This window comes from Cloeon dipterum, chromosome 4, assembly GCF_949628265.1.
Source record: "Cloeon dipterum chromosome 4, ieCloDipt1.1, whole genome shotgun sequence".
NCBI classification, from domain to species: domain Eukaryota; kingdom Metazoa; phylum Arthropoda; class Insecta; order Ephemeroptera; family Baetidae; genus Cloeon; species Cloeon dipterum.
In genome coordinates this window covers 13,133,864-13,151,289 of record NC_088789.1, presented here as the reverse complement: position 1 = coordinate 13,151,289, position 17,426 = coordinate 13,133,864, and the positions used below count along the sequence as shown (strand labels likewise).

The 17,426-nt window shown below is 40.0% G+C and overlaps 2 protein-coding genes and 1 long non-coding RNA gene across 6 annotated transcripts in view; 1 reads left to right on the top strand and 2 right to left on the bottom strand.

The window, feature by feature from the left end:
• The window catches only part of LOC135942103 (uncharacterized), a 190,124-nt gene that overhangs the window by 16,352 nt on the left and 156,346 nt on the right, over positions 1-17,426 (top strand). For all 4 annotated transcript variants that reach the window (XR_010575049.1, XR_010575046.1, XR_010575048.1 and 1 more), the window contains exon 2: positions 15,645-15,711. This is a non-coding gene — a long non-coding RNA (uncharacterized LOC135942103). The remainder of the gene's footprint in view (positions 1-15,644; positions 15,712-17,426) is intronic.
• Positions 9,774-10,843, bottom strand: LOC135944325 (tetraspanin-6-like). Its single transcript, XM_065491176.1, has 5 exons — positions 10,756-10,843; positions 10,601-10,684; positions 10,439-10,546; positions 9,963-10,367; positions 9,774-9,898 (listed from the first exon to the last, which is right to left on the bottom strand). Exons 1-5 carry the CDS (start codon positions 10,819-10,821, stop codon positions 9,806-9,808), a joined length of 756 nt encoding a protein of 251 aa, XP_065347248.1. The 5' UTR covers positions 10,822-10,843; the 3' UTR covers positions 9,774-9,805.
• LOC135942518 (CD63 antigen-like) lies at positions 11,414-13,068 on the bottom strand. Its single transcript, XM_065488660.1, has 5 exons — positions 12,776-13,068; positions 12,290-12,370; positions 12,130-12,237; positions 11,661-12,068; positions 11,414-11,605 (listed from the first exon to the last, which is right to left on the bottom strand). Exons 1-5 carry the CDS (start codon positions 12,860-12,862, stop codon positions 11,534-11,536), a joined length of 756 nt encoding a protein of 251 aa, XP_065344732.1. The 5' UTR covers positions 12,863-13,068; the 3' UTR covers positions 11,414-11,533.

Here is a 17,426-nt window from a genome sequence, read left to right as displayed (position 1 = left end):
TACAATATTCCATGTTCTTTCTTCCATTCTGCGCCTGGCATTGTTATATTGTGTTCAGCAGTAGCACCACCAGGGCCGGGGAATTGTAACCTCCTGCGCTCACACACACCAACAATGACTGCCATTCTGATGTTCCTCGCACCCCCGTTCTCTCTCTCTCTCTCTCTCTCTCTCTCTCTCTCTCTCTCTCTCTCTCTCTCTCTCTCTCTCTCTCTCTCTCTCTCTCTCTCTCTCACACACACACACACACACACACTCTCTCGGCAATATTCGAGCGCCAGTGCCGCTAGCCAAAGAAATTTGCAGAAGAAAGGCCTTTGCTTTCGCTTTAGTTCACCGCCAATTGTTCAAAATCATCGATTTTCAATCCACGCTGAGTTTAATATTGAATTCTGCTACTCTAGTGAGCGCTCTATAAACTTATCTCGTTTTTCCTTATATTCAGTGTTGTACACGAAGTTAGTCGATAGTTGCATCTGAGCTTAACCTTAATACTGCTTCTTTTAGATTTTATTTGCGAAGTCTGTACAACGATGATTTTAATGGCTAAAGAGTAATAAATATGCACGGGTTTGCTAAATAATGTAATTAACTTTTGTCTGTCCTAATTCCACAATGAGTTATTTTCTTGATTGGAAAAATAATGTTGAAGCGTCAAAATTGAAATAAATCATTTTCGAAGCTTTTAATGCAGTAAGCACCCGATAAGTTGATTTTCCAACTTTTTGACTCCAACGAGTGCAATAATAAAAAAGGATATGCCCTTTTTCTCGAAAATTTGCAACGATCGACCATTTATTTAACGGGAGTATTTTTTATTTCTTCTTGATGAGATCTTATGCAACGAAGTATATATATCTTTTTGCCGGGTAACCTTTTTTTAGAACCTCTCTGCTCATTGTCAGCACATCCCGTGGGCTATGAGCTCACCGGGTCCCATTAACATCACCAAGCGGGCCTGAGTTGACACAGAGGAGCTTGGGCCCAATGTGGTCATCTTTTCGCCTCCCCGCTCCGAGGTATTTTATTGAAACGCCAGACATTTGTCCCGAAAGCCGCTGGAAAGGTGCGAAAACCAGCTAGAGGCGAGTTAGCGCCGGTGCACCTCCCAGCCCATCGAGCTACCTGAGCATTTCGAGTCACTAAATTAATACCACCTTTTTCCATCTCTGGCATTGGTCAACCAAAGATCCAAGAAACGCTCAAATATCTCCCATTGTCTTATTGGCATTATTAAGAATGCCTCTTTTAATAATATGCAAGCCAATGGGCTGGTTTTCTGAAAAAGATTCCAGTATAGGGCGGAGACCATTAAAAAAGCACATGGACTTTTTTAAACGTTATTCTACAATATACTTCATCCTTTTTTAAGAAGATAATATGAATGTGGTGTGAAAACCATATTATTAACTGCAGCCCTGATTTAAATTCAACTTTCGTTCGTCCAACAGTTTCGGCATAACTTGATAGACTATAATATAATATATAGAAGTAGAAATATCACTTAGCCAAGTGTTTTTTTTACTACGATTCTGTTTTGTTCATGCACAAAAGAAGGATTCCAAGTTTATAAAGCGTTGTTTAAATGAAGGGCAATCGATCGATCCTATTTCCTGTGTTATAGCTGACAGCATGGCACTTAATCGCGAGCATACAAGCTTTTCTTACTTTATGGTCTCATCAGTGCTCCGTGCGGTGCACCTGCACCTGCACGCTGTGCAAATATACGGTTTCGCGTCAGTTCACTCGGTTTGCGGTGCACAAAATAATGCTCTCTCTCACGTGGGGCTGCGCTGAGGCTGCTCTTTGTCTTTCGACTAGAACTAGAAATAAATTTCATACATCCTTTACAATGAAAGGCAGCATTATTTGCAGCCGGCCAGCATGGTCCTCCCAGCAGCCGCTTTCAATGCTCTTTCTCTCGCTTGCACGCCACACAAAGCGCACATACACACATTCTTATGTAACAACCTGTTCTGCCGCGCTGCAGCCCTTTTTTCCTTGTGTGTCACGCGCATTGTTCGCGGCGCAGAAAGAGAACAGAAAGAACGACCGGCCAGAGAGAATAACATACACGCGAGTGTTGGAAATTACGTCACACACACACACACACACGGCGACAGCAGTATCGAGTTAGAGGCCAAAACGCTCCACAAAAGACTGTCTGTTGCCCGTTGCCCATGATGCAGCAAAAAATGATCAAAATGCAGCCCTTATTCACCACTCCTATAATGCTATAAACAAACATCTGTGCACGTTTTTATTGCATTGTTCTCTTTTCGTTCAAAAAAGCTGCGTTGTTATTTTTTATCACCTACTGCGAGAAATCAAATAATTCAAGACTCTTAAATTGTTGGTATTGTCCTGCAGTTCCGTCTTTTAAAATAACCCTATATACAAAAGTTATTCAAGTAAGCACTTGAAAAGGAAACACTTTTGCACAGCTTAAAAACGTCATGGGAAATAATCACACACATTTATCTTGTAAATACTTTATCAGTAGAAATTCAATATAAAGGATAGCTGGTTATCCTCTGCCCTCAGACGGGACAAGAAGCCCATGAACCAGAGTTGCAACCAGGAGTAAAAACCGCATTTGTTTTAAAAACACAAAAAATATACAGCTCACTATATACAACAAAGAAGCTATGCTTGTAATTTCAAATGAAAATTATAGCATCAAATATCTCGTAGTATACTTGAAAACTTTAAAGCTTTGATAAAGTATAGCTTTTCTTCGTTTGAAAAAACCACCTAACCATTCAATCTATAAATGAATGCGGGCTAAAAATGGACTCTCTGATTTATTAAGTTTCGTATTTGTCGTGCTAATTAATCAAAATTTCGATTCAAATACTGTCGCAACATGTTTTGATATTACCCACATTGGTGAGACGTTCGCTTTTATAAATCGCAAATGGGACAATGCTGAGACGAGAAACACGTGCCGCCGTTAAGTAAGACGCGTGCGGAGTGCGAAATTTATGGGTTTCCCGCTCGCAAGCAAATGAACGGAAATGAAGCTTTTTGCGTTCACACCCTCAGCCGGCGAATTAATGAAAACAGCGCCCGCTTAGAGCGTAAGTGCTGAGACTGGCTTGCGTGCGTCTCCTTAGAGCATCTTCCTCCTCTCTGCCAGTCTGTCGCCACCTCCGTCGAAAAGGAGAGGCGCATTTTAACCACCCTGCATGATCGCACGCAGGCAATTTGCGCTGCTTTTGCGTTATTACACCCTCCGTTTCTTGAGATAGACAGCCGTGAAAATGTCATTATTGTGTCTTAGTCGGGCTGTGAAATGCGTTTGAGAAAACTCGTGATGGCAACAGATTTAATTAAGGTCGGTTTGAGGGCTTTTTGCCGCGAAAATCTTGGTCTGACCCAAAAAAGTAAAAAGGATCCAATGCATATAGTTATCTAGAAAATTGGAATTGCTTAAATGTTCTGTGTAAATGAAATCCCCCATTTTAACCAGATTGCTTTAAAGGAATAACTTAACCATCGTCACTGTTCTGAATTCCAAAAAGATCATAATATATTTTTTTCGCTAATACTTCCTTTGAGTGAAGAAAGAGGGAAATCAATTTTGGAGGGCCCTTCTTCCAACCATGACAAGTGATTTCTACGCTTGCAGCCTCCAGTAAGGGGGAACGCTTTTAAGCGTAAAAGGAAATCTCTCTGATCCAAGATTCTGATAACGCACAGCGCCTCTCTTTTCCAAGAAGCCTCTAGTATACTAATAATTATTCCTGTCAATGAATAAACAGCCTTTTACGATATTGTAAATTTACCAAACTACAACGCAATGACTTGCGATTTTAAGTACTCAAAATGTTAACAATTATTTTATTTTAGTTCAATTGTAATTTCAAATTTTGGGCTTGAAAGTTTTTATTTAACTTGAGTTAAAGCATGAAAAGTTGTTTGTCCCAAAGCTTTTTGCAGGCTAGAATCGTGTGTCTGCTGCTCGCTGGCGAATACACTTCTTTTTTGCCTGGCGAACAAAAAGCGACGGCGCCAGCAGGCGAATTCGATGAGCAAAAGCCGTCCTGGGCGACGTGCAAAATCCAAGCTGCGGGAATTATGTGTGCATTATCATCTTGATCATAAAAGATGGAAATAATAATGTACCTATTGAGAGCATAATAATAAAGGAGGCAGGAGGGACCCATGTTAAAAGCTATATAGACAATCGAGGCAGTAAAGGGGTGCAGGCGGCCGGGCTATTCTTCATATTATAATGCAAAGAATAGAGGCTTCCTTTTTACCATATAGAGAGAATGAGAGAGAAGAGCTGCTGCTGCTGTTCCTATACATATCTACCAGCCAGCCAGTACAATATACGCCTCCTCTTTTGTTTTCCCTTGCTTTAATGAACATCACTCCTCCACCATTCTCTCTCTCTCTCTCTCTCTCTCTCTCTCTCTCTCTCTCTCTCTCTCTCTCTCTCTCTCTCTCTCTCTCTCTCTCTCTCTCTCTTCAGTGGTGCTCCGCTGGTGCCACCGCCGCCCCGTCCGTGCATGTGTGTGAGCGCGCCACTGCTGCTGCCCACCCCGATCCAACCACCCTCAATACCCACCCCCTAGACCATTGTTCCCGACCATTGTTAACACAACCGCCTCCGACGAATTATTGTTGAAATTGTTGCCAAAGATAATGGTGCGATGATTGCCGGCGGCTGGGATTATACTCTCGCCTTTCTTCTCGTCCACCACCGCACTCGCGATAAACTCCTCTTTTTTGCCTTTTAAATCCAGAAAGACCCATTCAGATTTTGACTTGCCTGTAACACAAACTAAAATTTAGTGCCTCTCATGGCTCCAAATAAGAGCAGAGAGGCATTTCTGCCGCCGTTTTAATGAGTCATATATTTTCCGATCTCATAGCATTTAATTTCTCCTTCTCAATAGTTAATCTCAGTTATTATTCACCCTCGTGGATCGGTTCTAGTCTCCCATCTTAATTGAAGATTTTGCTGATTTAATTAAGTAGTAAGTTGTCGGATAGAGTGCATTAATATAGGTCAGGATGGAGCAAGCGCGAATAATACAGTCTTGAGATGCAAAAGCAGAGGATTCGGAATTAAGTGGTTGAGCACGCAAAGGCAAGACAATAAATCAGCGTGCGCGCGATATTAAGAAAAGGGGGGTTTAATATCAACAGCCGCTCTCTGGCTGCTCGACGGTCGTGTCCTCTCTCTGAACGCGCTCGCTCTCTCTCCTACGTGAGCTTCCCTCGCCTCCTCTTTATAGTTTTCATTGTTACAAGACGTTGCTGCGGGATTATTAACAAAGTTCACAGCATAAGCATCTTGGCCTATTGTTCGCCACCCTGCGCGCCTCTCATTATTCTGCTCAAAATGCGAAAATCATACACACGATGACGTCCGCAGCATTGTCTTTTGCGGTGTGTGTGTGTGGCTTTAATAAAGTGAACCGACGCTTCCAACAGCCGGCTCGAGTATTACCGACTTTTTCTAATTAACTTTCAATGGGAAAGTGCCATTCATTACTTTAAAATTGCTCTACGGCATCTGACATCGAATCATCAAGCAGGTGCTATACTTATTTTTTTTTAAACAGAACTGGCCAGAGCTATTTTATTCGCTATTAATATATTGGAATTATCTGGCATTTAATCAATCAGTTTTCCTACAGGAGGGTAGACTACCGCAACACTGACTTATACATTACTTTTAGCTATGAATGTGATTGCTAAACCATTATTCATCTTTTAATTAAAAATTTCAACAGTCAAATGAGCGATTTAAAACAAGGATTAACCCGTTTGAAATATTGAATTGCAAATGGAAAGCCACACGGTCCCTTGTGGGCAAACGGTTCGCACGCGCACACGGCGGGAGAATGATTTTTCACGCGGCCCGTCAGATAAAATCGCATCTACTGCTGTCTGATGTAAAGTTATTAATTTTCAATGCATTCATAATAAGAGAGGAAGTCTATTTTGACCGCTCCTTTAATGAGTGACTAAATAAGTAACAAAGGCCGTTTAACAATGGCCGTCACAACACAAAGCCCATCATCATCATCATCGTCTCTCTCTCTTCTCTCTCGCTCATTCTGCTGTGCCGGCTGCCTGACTGGCTGGCGATGCAGAGCGCAGCGCAGCCTTTGCTTACATTCAGCTCGGCAGATTGATTGATCTGTTTCATTGCTTCATAAAAGAGAAAGCAAATTTCGCGCTGCCTTTGTGTTCTCATTATGATTCCATTCTTGCGGCTTTTGTCTTCTGGCCCGAATCTGCTCTTTTTTGCTCTGTGCGCCAGCCAGCCTCCTTTCCTATTGGCCCAAGATTCGATATGCGCTGCTGAAAGCACAGAGGAGCACAATAATGAAGCTTAAATGGGGTCCACAATAGTGGAGTGTGCAATATTTTAATTCAGGTTGTAATCGCAAAAATGATCACTTTAGAGTACTGATAACGAGATATCTCCTTAAAATTTTGTTTAAGAGAGGCTCATTTGCGCGCTGACAAGAGTAAAATCTATTTTTTTGCTCGTCTCTTACTCAAAATCTTGCAAAAATATGTTGAGAACAGTTAGTTTTCAATAAATGGTTTAATTTAAATATTAAAAAAGGATAGCAGGTAGATGTTGCTATGCAATATTGCAGAGTGTTAGTAATTTGTTTTTGCAGCGACATTTTTGAGTGCGAATTTTCCGGGAATTCAACATTTTAATATCTAACATAACTAACAGAGACAGATATATTAACGGCTTGATATTAATTAAAATACTGATAATTCCATGATATGAACTTAACAATCCTCAAATTTTCTTCACATAATGAATTAAACTGCCGGGTAAATTTTCCTCAAAGCGATCAACCGTCATCGTTATTGATCTTCTTTTGTAGTTTCAGCTTCTGCCCAACGCCCTATTTCACGTAAAGTTAGAGAAAATCTAAATGTTCTGAAATTTTGTCTGTTCTTCCATGAAAAGCCAAAACTATAGGAGAGCAATAACGATGACGGTTATTCGCTGTAAGGAAAATGTTAGGTAAATTCAATTCATTGTAGCGGTTCCTGCCTATTTAGCGTTAAAGTTGCAATTGGTATTACAAACTTAGTCAACACTAAATAAGCGGGAACCGCTACATCATCATAAAATAGGACCTTGTAAGGAATTTCAATCAAAAACTTGATTTTTTTCTCCAAATTTTACTCTGAGCAACCCATCTTTAGCAAAATCAACACAACTTTTAAAAATTTGTTTAATGCATATCTACATGTTGATAGATTTCATTTTTTAAACTCAAATTTTGCATCACGATCAATTTTAGCGGAATTTCAATTAATGAAGAGTTTTGCGTGTACATAATCCTGTCTCTAAGGAAGAAAATCACTCGAAAGACTTTCTTTGTTTATTGATTGGCGGGAAATTATTTTTCAAAAGTATTATGTATTTATATCGCCGTGGAGGGCTTGTTTTGGTCGGCTTGTGTGCTGGTGCAGCAGTGTCAGTGTTGGAGAGCTTTGTAAACTGCTTGAGCTCACCTCCGACGATGCTGCAGACGTGAAAGGGGTGTGGTTGATTTAATAATGGAAGATAGTGGTGTGTGTGTGTGTGTGTGTGTGTGTATGCCTGGCTGCCGGTCGGCGGTGGCGGCGGCGGTTGTGTTGGAGAATAAGGGCGGTTGTACTTGCCTACAAGTGGTCTTTCAGGAAGACGCCTCTCGCGATTATTTTTTCACTCTATGTGTTCGTCAATGGTGTACTTTGCGATCAAACTGAAAGTGGGTTGGCTAAAAATACCGTATGTAATATTTTTTCCTTTATCTTTAGCTTTTTAGTGAATTCTTTTAGTTTCATTTCTTAAGAGCTATTTGGTGAAATTTAAAAAAAAATACATGTAGTATATTGTTATTTCCTTTGATATAATATGTATTAAATATTTTTCCCAAAAAATTCATTTCTAATTTAATTTTAGGTCGGTCAGTTTTTTATATTTTGCTTATATTTACTTTGTGCAGAGCCCCTGTGTTTTGTAACTTATGCAACCCGCTTGTCTCCCTCGCCGTGCGGCACAACTTCAAATGACGTTATCCTGTAGTTTCATTCAGTTGGACATGTTCAAAGACACAAAGTGTTGAAGAATATGCCATGCAACATTTAGAGTAGAAGGGAACAAATTTAAGCTGATTACTAAGTTGCCATGGAATATTTGAAATAAACAGCGGACGCATTCAATCAGGGTTGGGCGTCTGGGGCGGCGGGTTTATTCAATTCTATCGCATTAAATGCGACAAGGGAAGAAAAGAAAGCAAAATCGGTTGCTCGGACATCAAAGCCGTCGATTTTTCTTTACGTAATTTGTGGCGGCGGTGGCGCGGGTGCGTGTATTTTCTTGCGCGTCTGGCGAACCACCCCGTGCGCCCCTTCCTCTCCGCCAACGCAGCAGCATTTTGATATAAAAAGTTTTCGTCATCTCTTTTGTATTGTGACCTATTCAATACGTATGACGATGTTTCTTCTTCTTCTCTCGCCGTGCATTCTTCTCCGCTTTTTCCGTGCGGTCGGTGAAAAGAGAGCGCTAGCGAAAGAGAAAAGAGGTAGCGAGAGAAAGAGGGTGGCTGCGGGGGTGCAGGGTGCCTGTGAACAATTGTGTTTTATCTCTTTCTATATGACAATACTTTATTCTTTGCAGCTACAGATTTGTATCACCTCTCTCTCTCTCTCTCTCTCTCTCTCTCTCTCTCTCTCTCTCTCTCTCTCTCTCTCTCTCTCTCTCTCTCTCTCTCTCTCTCTCTCTCTCCTCTCCCTCCCTCACCCTCTCTCTACAACACAGTGCCACCACCATCGTCGCCGCGGCCTTTATTCACCTAACAAAAGATCTTTCACTCTACTCTCTCCTATGTACGTAGCCACCTAGTGATGACTGCACCCAGCCGTGACGCCTTTTTTCATTCTCATTTTCGCCACTGAAGGCACACGATCGCTCTGCATAATGTAAATTCTACGCTATCTCGCCACCGATGTTCCTCCATCGATTCCTCGGTACAAAAAATAACAAACTTAAGTTTCTACCAAGTTTCTCAGGCAAAGTCAGTTTGAAAATTTTTGAGTAGCCTTTTAGTGAGGCTCCAAACACGAACTGAATTCATAATCTGGCCAAACAAACTGAGCGCGAGCAGATTAGACAACACAGGCAGCCAGCGAGTGGCTTCAATGGGTGTTTGTGTGCATGTATGCGAGCGCATTCAAAAGATATAGGCGAGAATGATGGAGTGCTGGTGCCGGGCGAGAGCACGAAAAGAGCCAGATATGCTACGCTGCTGCTGCCGCCGCCGCCGCTGCCGTTTGCATGTATAGAGTGTGTGTATTATGGTGTACGTGGAGCAGCACAAGAGAAAGATGTATTCTCATTTGATTAAGAACAATACTGGCACGAACAATGCTTTTGTCGAGCTGCAGCGGCACCAGCGCCAGCAACAATGAAAAGAGAGACTAGTGCTGCTGCCCCTGCCCGTTATGCTACCCCATCACACACTCGCATAATAATAATAAATATGTGTTTTGGCGGTACATGCACTTGCAGCACACACACAATACACCGGCGGCAGCTCGACAATGCTTACTCTTTAGAAATTGTGTGCACACTTCGACAGCTCGCAGCTCAGACAAGAGTTGGAAAGCCATATCTGTTTGTTTGCTGGAAATAATTATGATATGTATGTACGCATCTATCTTATTTAATCGAGAATATCTTTTTTGGCACGAGCCGTTCAAATAAAGTTGTAACATGAATAAATTTCTGATTTCATAGGCAATGATTTTATTGAAATGATTCTCACGTGTAATAATCTGATGAGAAAAATTCCACCCGCAGTTCCAAATCCTCCTTATCACGCTTGTATTTTTCCAGCAATCTAACGGCACACAACTAAAATGAATTTCACGTATTTATTATGGCAAAAAGCTTACTTCGAATATATTTGAGATTATACCTGGAGAAACGAAATTCCAAAAGTGACTCCTGCTATCGCAAACAAAAACACGTTTCCATCCTCCACCATTCTTTTATAGCACCCTTGGTCGAACACATTTAACTCCTGGTTGCAATATTCTTCTTCCGTTTTGCAAGAACATGAGTTTGGGGAGCCCCTGAGCTGCGGTCTATATGCTCTCCAGTCCTTAAAGTTGTTGACTCCACAGCATTTGAATCTCAGTTGGGTATTGTCCCAAGCTAAAGTAGCTGCTGCTTCATTGTTACTTAACCCAGCTACGGTGTAAACCTTCGCTTGACTGACCATGTTGTCTCTCACTTCAGAAGTGATCGAGTCTTGGTAAGTGAAAATCAAAATTCCGCTGGTCAGGTTAAACATGAGGACCAGAGCCATTGAAACTGAATACTGGAAAAAATCATGTTAAAGCATATTGCGACATGAGATCTTTTGACAAATTTGAGATAAAATACTATTACCCAGTTGACAGATGCCATCTTTAATGTAATTACAGCATAAAAGCCCAGTATCGATAAAAGTGCTAGTAGGCCACTCGTGCAGATCAAAGTTATAATTAGAATGAGAATCTGCATTGAAAAAATAAATTTTATGCAACAACAAGCTATTTTGAGGAAACTTACTTTATCGGTTTCTGTAAAGGCGCCAATATATCTAAGCGAATCAAAATATTTGGAACATAACGCAATCAAGACACACGCTCCAAGCTTGGTTATAGTTGGAACAAAAAGATTGGATTATATCTTATAGGAACCAAAATATATTAATTATAGCCTACCAAGAGCAGGACGTGGATAACAACAAGATTCCATTTCTGTGCTTTCAGGATTCGCTCACTCCGCATTTTGAATTTCTACGTACTAACTGTATAGCTACACTGCAGAGAAATGTAAGGAATCGGGCCCAATCCTCTCGAGTCATAAGTTTTTATCTTCAAGATAACTTGTGTTGAGCCTTCTTGACCAATGCATTAAATGATAATTTGTCTCAATTTACGGTTAAAGAGCTCTCAAAAAAATCTGTGTGCCTACCCGCCAAGGCAAAAACAATCTTAATACATTTCAATTAGTTTGCATTGCCATAAATTGTTTTAGAAACTAAGCAAACACAGCAGAGCTTGCAATTTATAAAAAAAAAAACATTGCAAGCAGTATATAGAATAGTATATATAAATCCTCGCTTTTTATGATCGATATATTGGTGAAGTGTATTTATTTTAAAAGAATTATTTCTTGCCTTTGACGGATTTTTACGTCAAATTTTGCACCAAAAATAATCATGTTTTTTCTAGAGAGCTCTTTATTTTTATATCTTCTATATTATATAGCTCCAGCGTAGGACAATCAGTATATAAAATACTTGAAATATTTGTAGAATGTTGGATGATATTCTTTTTTCTTAGTAAGTAGCAGTCTATGAAATAAATCACCAAGATATATTACCACAAATATCTTTTATTCGGTTTCAACCATAACAACAATAAATGCTGACTAGTTTACCGGACTTATTATCTTCAAAATTGGCTTCAAGTTGTCGAAAGTTGTGATAATAATTGACTAATGTGATCCCTTCCTCCTCTTTTCTTTAAATCTATTCGCCAGACAAAGTGAGAATAGTCCAGCCACCAACTGAAAATTGAAAGTATGTAGATTTACTCGTCAAAGCTCATGTTGTTTATTGTACCTGGAGGAGTGCTGTCCCAATGCCAACTCCTGCTGTTGACAAGACCATGTCCCGAAGGAACGGTTGGATTTTTGTGTAGCAGCCCTCAGTGTAGTAGAAAATGTCTGCATTGCTTGGAATCTGTGCACCACAGCCATCTGAGCCTTCATCACACGTGCAAGAGACTGGGGGGTTTTCCCTAGGAGGGACAAACAACTCCTGCCAATCCGTAAAGTTCCCCACGCCGCAGCATTGCTGTTCACTCTGCAGCTTGTCCCAGGCGTTCTTCGCAAATTCCTCTGTGTCATAATTATTTCCGTAGTAAACCAATCTTTCCTTGAAACCGTTCTCCAAAGAATCCTGATAAACAAAGGCAACTATGCCTCCAGCCAGTTGAGTGGCGAAAAGGACAAACAGCAGACCGGCATACTAAAAATTGTGGACAATATTTAGTTATAATTTATAATTCATGATAACCATAATATATTACCGTGTTCATCATCCATGGCGACTTTTTAATTGCACCACAGCAGCCTAAAAAGGCCAACAAGAAAGAGATGGATCCCGTTGTAATCAGAATAATGGCTCCAATCTCCGCCTATGAGCTTTCCATTAAAGACAGAGTAGAAAAGATGGTATAATTTACTTACATCATTCGAAATGAAGTCATCAACCTCGCCAATATTTACCAATAATAGCGAGCCTGTGACAATCAAGGAGATCCCACCGACCTATAAAAGCGAGGATGAAAACTTCTTAGTTAGCAACATTGCTCAATTCACTCATCAATGGGAATCAATATTTATTGCAACTTACCAGGAAATTAAAATTAATATTGCTACATTTTTCATGTTTCATGCTTAGTTCTAAAAGTTTTTTTACTGTTGGAGTTTTCATTAATGTGTAAAAATAGAAAAATTAGACACAATTTTGAATTTTTTTTATATATTTGCAAAGTTATATCCCCTAGTTGAATTTTAGCCAGCAAATTTAAAAGGCTATTATAAATTAACGATTTAGACCTCATTTGGACATTGATTTTAAAATGGTGTCTCAAAATCTTTGAATTATTTCAGCGCTTTGGTGGTTTATGGTTTTGAAGCAGTGTTAATTTACTAAGGTTATAGGACTCTTACCAGAAAAATAACGTTGAATACAAAGAGTGCCCATCGGAAAATGGTGAGGACAACGCCTCCTATACAGTCAAAAAGGCAGCAACCCATTTCTGAAATCCTTGGCCGATTACTTGACGAGGTGAGACCACGTACCTAAATGCACGTCCCCTAATTCTGAATGCTCGCATTTATATTGCTAATCAAAAAGTAAATGCCGCTTATCTGCGAGCAAATCAGGGGACAAGGAGGTGACCATAGCTAAGCGGGGTGAATCACAGCTATATGTGCGTAATAAAAGATAAGCGATTTGGGCTACCTTTCCATTATCGACTTAACCGGCGCGGTGGTCTGTCAAATAATATCGAGTCACTATCTCGAAAAAGAGTGAGTACAAGAATCGCTTGTCCATGAGTCACGTCCACTATTGTTATTCGTAGAGCATATCTGACAAATAAACTAATAATGATTTAATAGCTTTCACCTAAAAATATAAAGCTTCTTAAATGACGATTACTTTTTTATGTAAATTTCTAAATGCTTAGTGAAATCGAAAAAAAATCAAGGAACGTATATTCTAGGAACTCGTTTACCATGGTAGAAAGATTCTATGAATTGAATTAAGAGTTTATATTTAAAACCTTAGTAATTTTCAGTTCCATATCTTATGAATTGATAAGATCATGCGTTAAGTCACTGCCCACGAGTTGGTTTATCTCTTGCGTTGGGTGCAGCTACCAGCTAGGTGCACGTGAACTCAAATGCTGCAAAATTGGCGTGAGAGGAAAGGGTTGCAACTCGGCGGCGTGACAGCACAGCGGCGGCGGCAGCAAGTGCAGGGCACTGCTATTCAAATCGGCATGTGTAGTCCTGGAGGGAGAGCCAGCGGGTTGAAAGAATGGCAGGGCCAGAAAGGAAGGGAGGGAAAACAGCGTGCATTGTGCAGTTTCTATTGTGGAGGCATCTCTGACAAGTAGTCTCGTTGTGTCTTTAGAGAGGAAAAAATAGATGACGTCATAAAAAAGCATGAAAAGCAGGGGAGAAGATGGGAATCAAAGCTATTGTTAAAAGTTCTTCTTCATCGTCTTCTTATTCTTCTTCTGCGCCTCCTTTCAATGGCGAGACGAGCGCGCGCGAGCACATGCACACTGCTTTTGCTCCACACACAGGCAGGCTGCCTGTGCTCTTTCAGAACGCTCCATACATCACTTTTGTCGCAGATGCATTCATTGCCTGATGGAATTACGCCTTTTCATTCCCGATCATATCGAATTCGCGACGCCGCCTGGTGCTTGGCTGCGCAACACCAGCGGCACCCGTGTCGTGCCCTCAATCTGCCCTTTCCTCCGCGATGCAAAATGCTTGTGCTGTGACTAAAAGGGTTCAGCACCGCATCCCAAAGGAAGAGTTCAAACCTCCGCATGCTCACGACAGAGATTCCGATTGTGGAGACTGGATCTTGAGAGTCACCACGGGATGGGCACCAGACCTTACTTAGAGGAAGCAAAACAATAATTTTCATTCAAATTAATTTTGGTCTTGAAACCCACAGCTGCAAAGTTGGCTAACGGCTGATATGTTTTACCTGGTACTATAAATGATTTGTTCATAGCTGTTTATAGTTGAGCCCATCAATGTTGCTCATACATTATATTCTATGGATATAATGAAATTCTTATTTTCAGTTTACCAGAGCGTAACATAGATTATTTTCACAGTCATGAACACCAGTCATGATTAAAAGTTGGGTCAAAACTTAACATTTTTAGCAACTTCGTGAAATTCATATCAAGAAACATAAACTCTTAAAAAATAGTTTTTTCTGCTCAATTTTCACCATTTTTAACAGAGTATAATTTTGTTTGCTTAATCAATCGTGAGGTAGTCATTTTGCTAAGAAATAATTATTACACCCTCATGACAATTTATTTAAAGTTCATTGCAAAATTGCGAAAATCGTGCTTGGAGCTTTTAAGATTGTAACTACGCTGGAAATGTTATTTGAATGAACGATTCATGGCTTCCTAATCTGCACTATTGTTGAAACAAAAGCTTAATTATTGGCAGTTAAAATCTGACTGCGAAGCTTCTCGTGCTGATGAAATTCTACCCTTTTGCAGCCATTTGTGACAAACGTTGGCGCAGGAAGAAGAAAATTCGTTGAGCAAGTGATTATTTTGATGATTTCGCGCATTAGTATGGTCGTTAATATGGATTTATAACGTGACTGTGACTCGGCTATATAGCAATAATCACCCTCACGAGAGTCACCGTTGCATGAACCCCTGCGATTGCGGAGGAAATCGTGCTTCATTTAAAATAGCACCGCCGCCGGATAATTAAATCGTGATGCACTGCTAATAAATAGGAAGCGGCCGTCGTTTTAGATTTATCGATTGTCATTACTATTATATTTTCCTGTCCTTCGCGTAGCGTTTAGATTAAGCGAAACAGGCATTAATATCTCGTCATTTTCAGCTGAAATGTGCAAATGGAATGGCTAACTTATCTTTATAAACAGTGCCAAAAGCGATTAACTAGCTGCTTATCATGTCAGCTCTCAATCAGTTAAAAGAATACAAACAAGAGTGATATATAAAGAGTTAAAAATTGTGTCATAGTCCTTTTTAGTGTCAAAATTATCTTAATTATCTGAGAACAAATTTTCACTCGAGGTTTGTTGCATTCCTTTAGTATTAAATAAATAAAATGACTTCATCCTTCAAAGAATCATCTGACTATTTTCTTTATACCCTCTGACAATGAGTTTCGAGAAAATTCGCAACTCAAATTAATTCCTGTATTCATTTTTGCAATCTAAATATTATTTCAATTCAATTCGGTTTATTTTTCTTTAGTTGTTAATAATAACTGTATATTTTCATGATTTCAGCTGCTCAACAAACGGATCTTCAAATGGCTGTGAAGAGCATTCTTCCTCGACTGGCACTGATAGAAAGGTAGGCGAAATGGATTTTCATTCCACCCGGTCGAAAATTTGGAACAATGGGTTGGAAAATAAGACAATGACAAATCGTCAGGGGCCGCGGAATAAAAGACGCTGTCAGACACACTAGCCAGCTTTTTACCATCGAACCGCATGCACCAGATCCTCGCGAAAAATATGCTTTGGCGGTTATCATCAATGGAATCACCGGATAATTTTTAATCAATAAAAAATTGCTGCCATCAGATGGCGCGAATCGTTTGTAATTCATGATGCGAGAACAAAGAAAATTGTTTTCGCAGGCAGCCACCCTGCAGGCTGGGGGAGTATGAAAGGGAGAGAGAGAGAGAGAGAGAGAGAGAGAGAGAGAGAGAGAGAGAGAGAGAGAGAGAGAGAGAGAGAGAGAGAGAGAGCAAAATGTTATTACACGCGAAAAAATAACATTTCCCCGCGATGAAACACAAAGAATCGCCGCCATATGCCGCGCCGAGCTTTTTGTGATAACAAATTTATGGTGGCGGACGGGTTGTGCCGCATTTTTAGATATGGAACCGATAGGAAAGTTATAAGTCATAAATCAGACCAGCTCTGCTGAACGGCGCACGAGCGATTGCGGCAGATCAGCCTGGCGACCGGCCGCCAAAACGATACGTCCACAACTCTTTGTCCGCGCCCATTGTTTCGCAGCTGCTGCATTTTTATGGCAATCCGCACTACGACCACCACTCGTCCTCGACTGTGTTTTTATTTATTTTTTAATATCTATCTTACGTACTTGCGAGTGCAGAATGTTTGACTGATATTGAGCTTTATCAAGGTAAATTTTTTGCAAGCTTAAAAGTTTTTTTCATATATAATTATTTAGGCTTAGAGCGACGGGAGATAAGATTATTAATAGTGCTGCCATCATCTTCTAAGTATGTGTTTGTGCCAAATTAATCAAATATCGCACGTATCGATAGAGTTTAGAGTCAACTGACAATGAGTGGACAATCTGATTAAATGGTTCTTTGAAACGCCGCAGTGTTGGGATGAAAAATAATAATAATTAGTTGGGTAAATTAAAGAGATCTGCCTGAATTGCTTAGAAGCTAAAAGACTTTTTTCGTCATGGCTAACGTTGATCCTGAACTCAAACCAACGAAATTGCTCCAAATGTGACAAATTGTATTTATATGTTGAACATTCTTTTCGATATTGTGGGATCGAGGAGACGTGACAAAATGCGTCTTTTGGTAGAAATCGTCTTTACTTTGGACCCGTTGGCATTAGTAGTAAGATTAAGATCAAGACTCATGACTGTGAAATAGTACAACTAATTAAAATCACCAATACAACAAATAATTTTTATCATGAAAATATCAATTTCAAACATTAACAATTAGATAAATTCTTACCCTGTATGTAGTGCGAGTCTGATAATAAATAGTTTCTAGAAATTTCTCGCACAAAATCTCTATCCTAGCCGGAGAGTAAATTTTCGTTTCGACTGCTGTCGTGCGAGTTTGAAGATGCAGTGGGGGTGAAGGTGCAACAAAGACGCGCTTCACCTTTACTCTGCCACCTATTTCTACTACGAGAATTATCCCAAAATTTGATAATATATGCAACTTGTAGTGGCGGGAAGTTGACAATATCAACAGCAAACAAAAGAAGATTGAGCATTAAGTACAGTAAAAATTTACGATCTTAAAGAAAGCAGTCTTAGAAAAGTTTTTATACTTGTGT

What these genes read in the sequence shown, in the direction of transcription:
- LOC135944325 (XM_065491176.1), bottom strand. Translation starts at nt 10,821, where the DNA reads ATGCGGAGTGAGCGAATCCTGAAAGCACAGAAATGGAATCTTGTTGTT. An exon ending in AGATGGCATCTGTCAACTGG is followed by an intron (nt 10,368 to 10,438) that starts GTAATAGTATTT and finishes GATTTTTTCCAG; the next exon opens with TATTCAGTTTCAATGGCTCT. An exon ending in TTGGAATTTCGTTTCTCCAG is followed by an intron (nt 9,899 to 9,962) that starts GTATAATCTCAA and finishes AATTCATTTTAG; the next exon opens with TTGTGTGCCGTTAGATTGCT.
- LOC135942518 (XM_065488660.1), bottom strand. Translation starts at nt 12,862, where the DNA reads ATGGGTTGCTGCCTTTTTGACTGTATAGGAGGCGTTGTCCTCACCATT. An exon ending in TATTCAACGTTATTTTTCTG is followed by an intron (nt 12,371 to 12,775) that starts GTAAGAGTCCTA and finishes TCGCTTTTATAG; the next exon opens with GTCGGTGGGATCTCCTTGAT. An exon ending in ATGACTTCATTTCGAATGAT is followed by an intron (nt 12,238 to 12,289) that starts GTAAGTAAATTA and finishes GAAAGCTCATAG; the next exon opens with GCGGAGATTGGAGCCATTAT.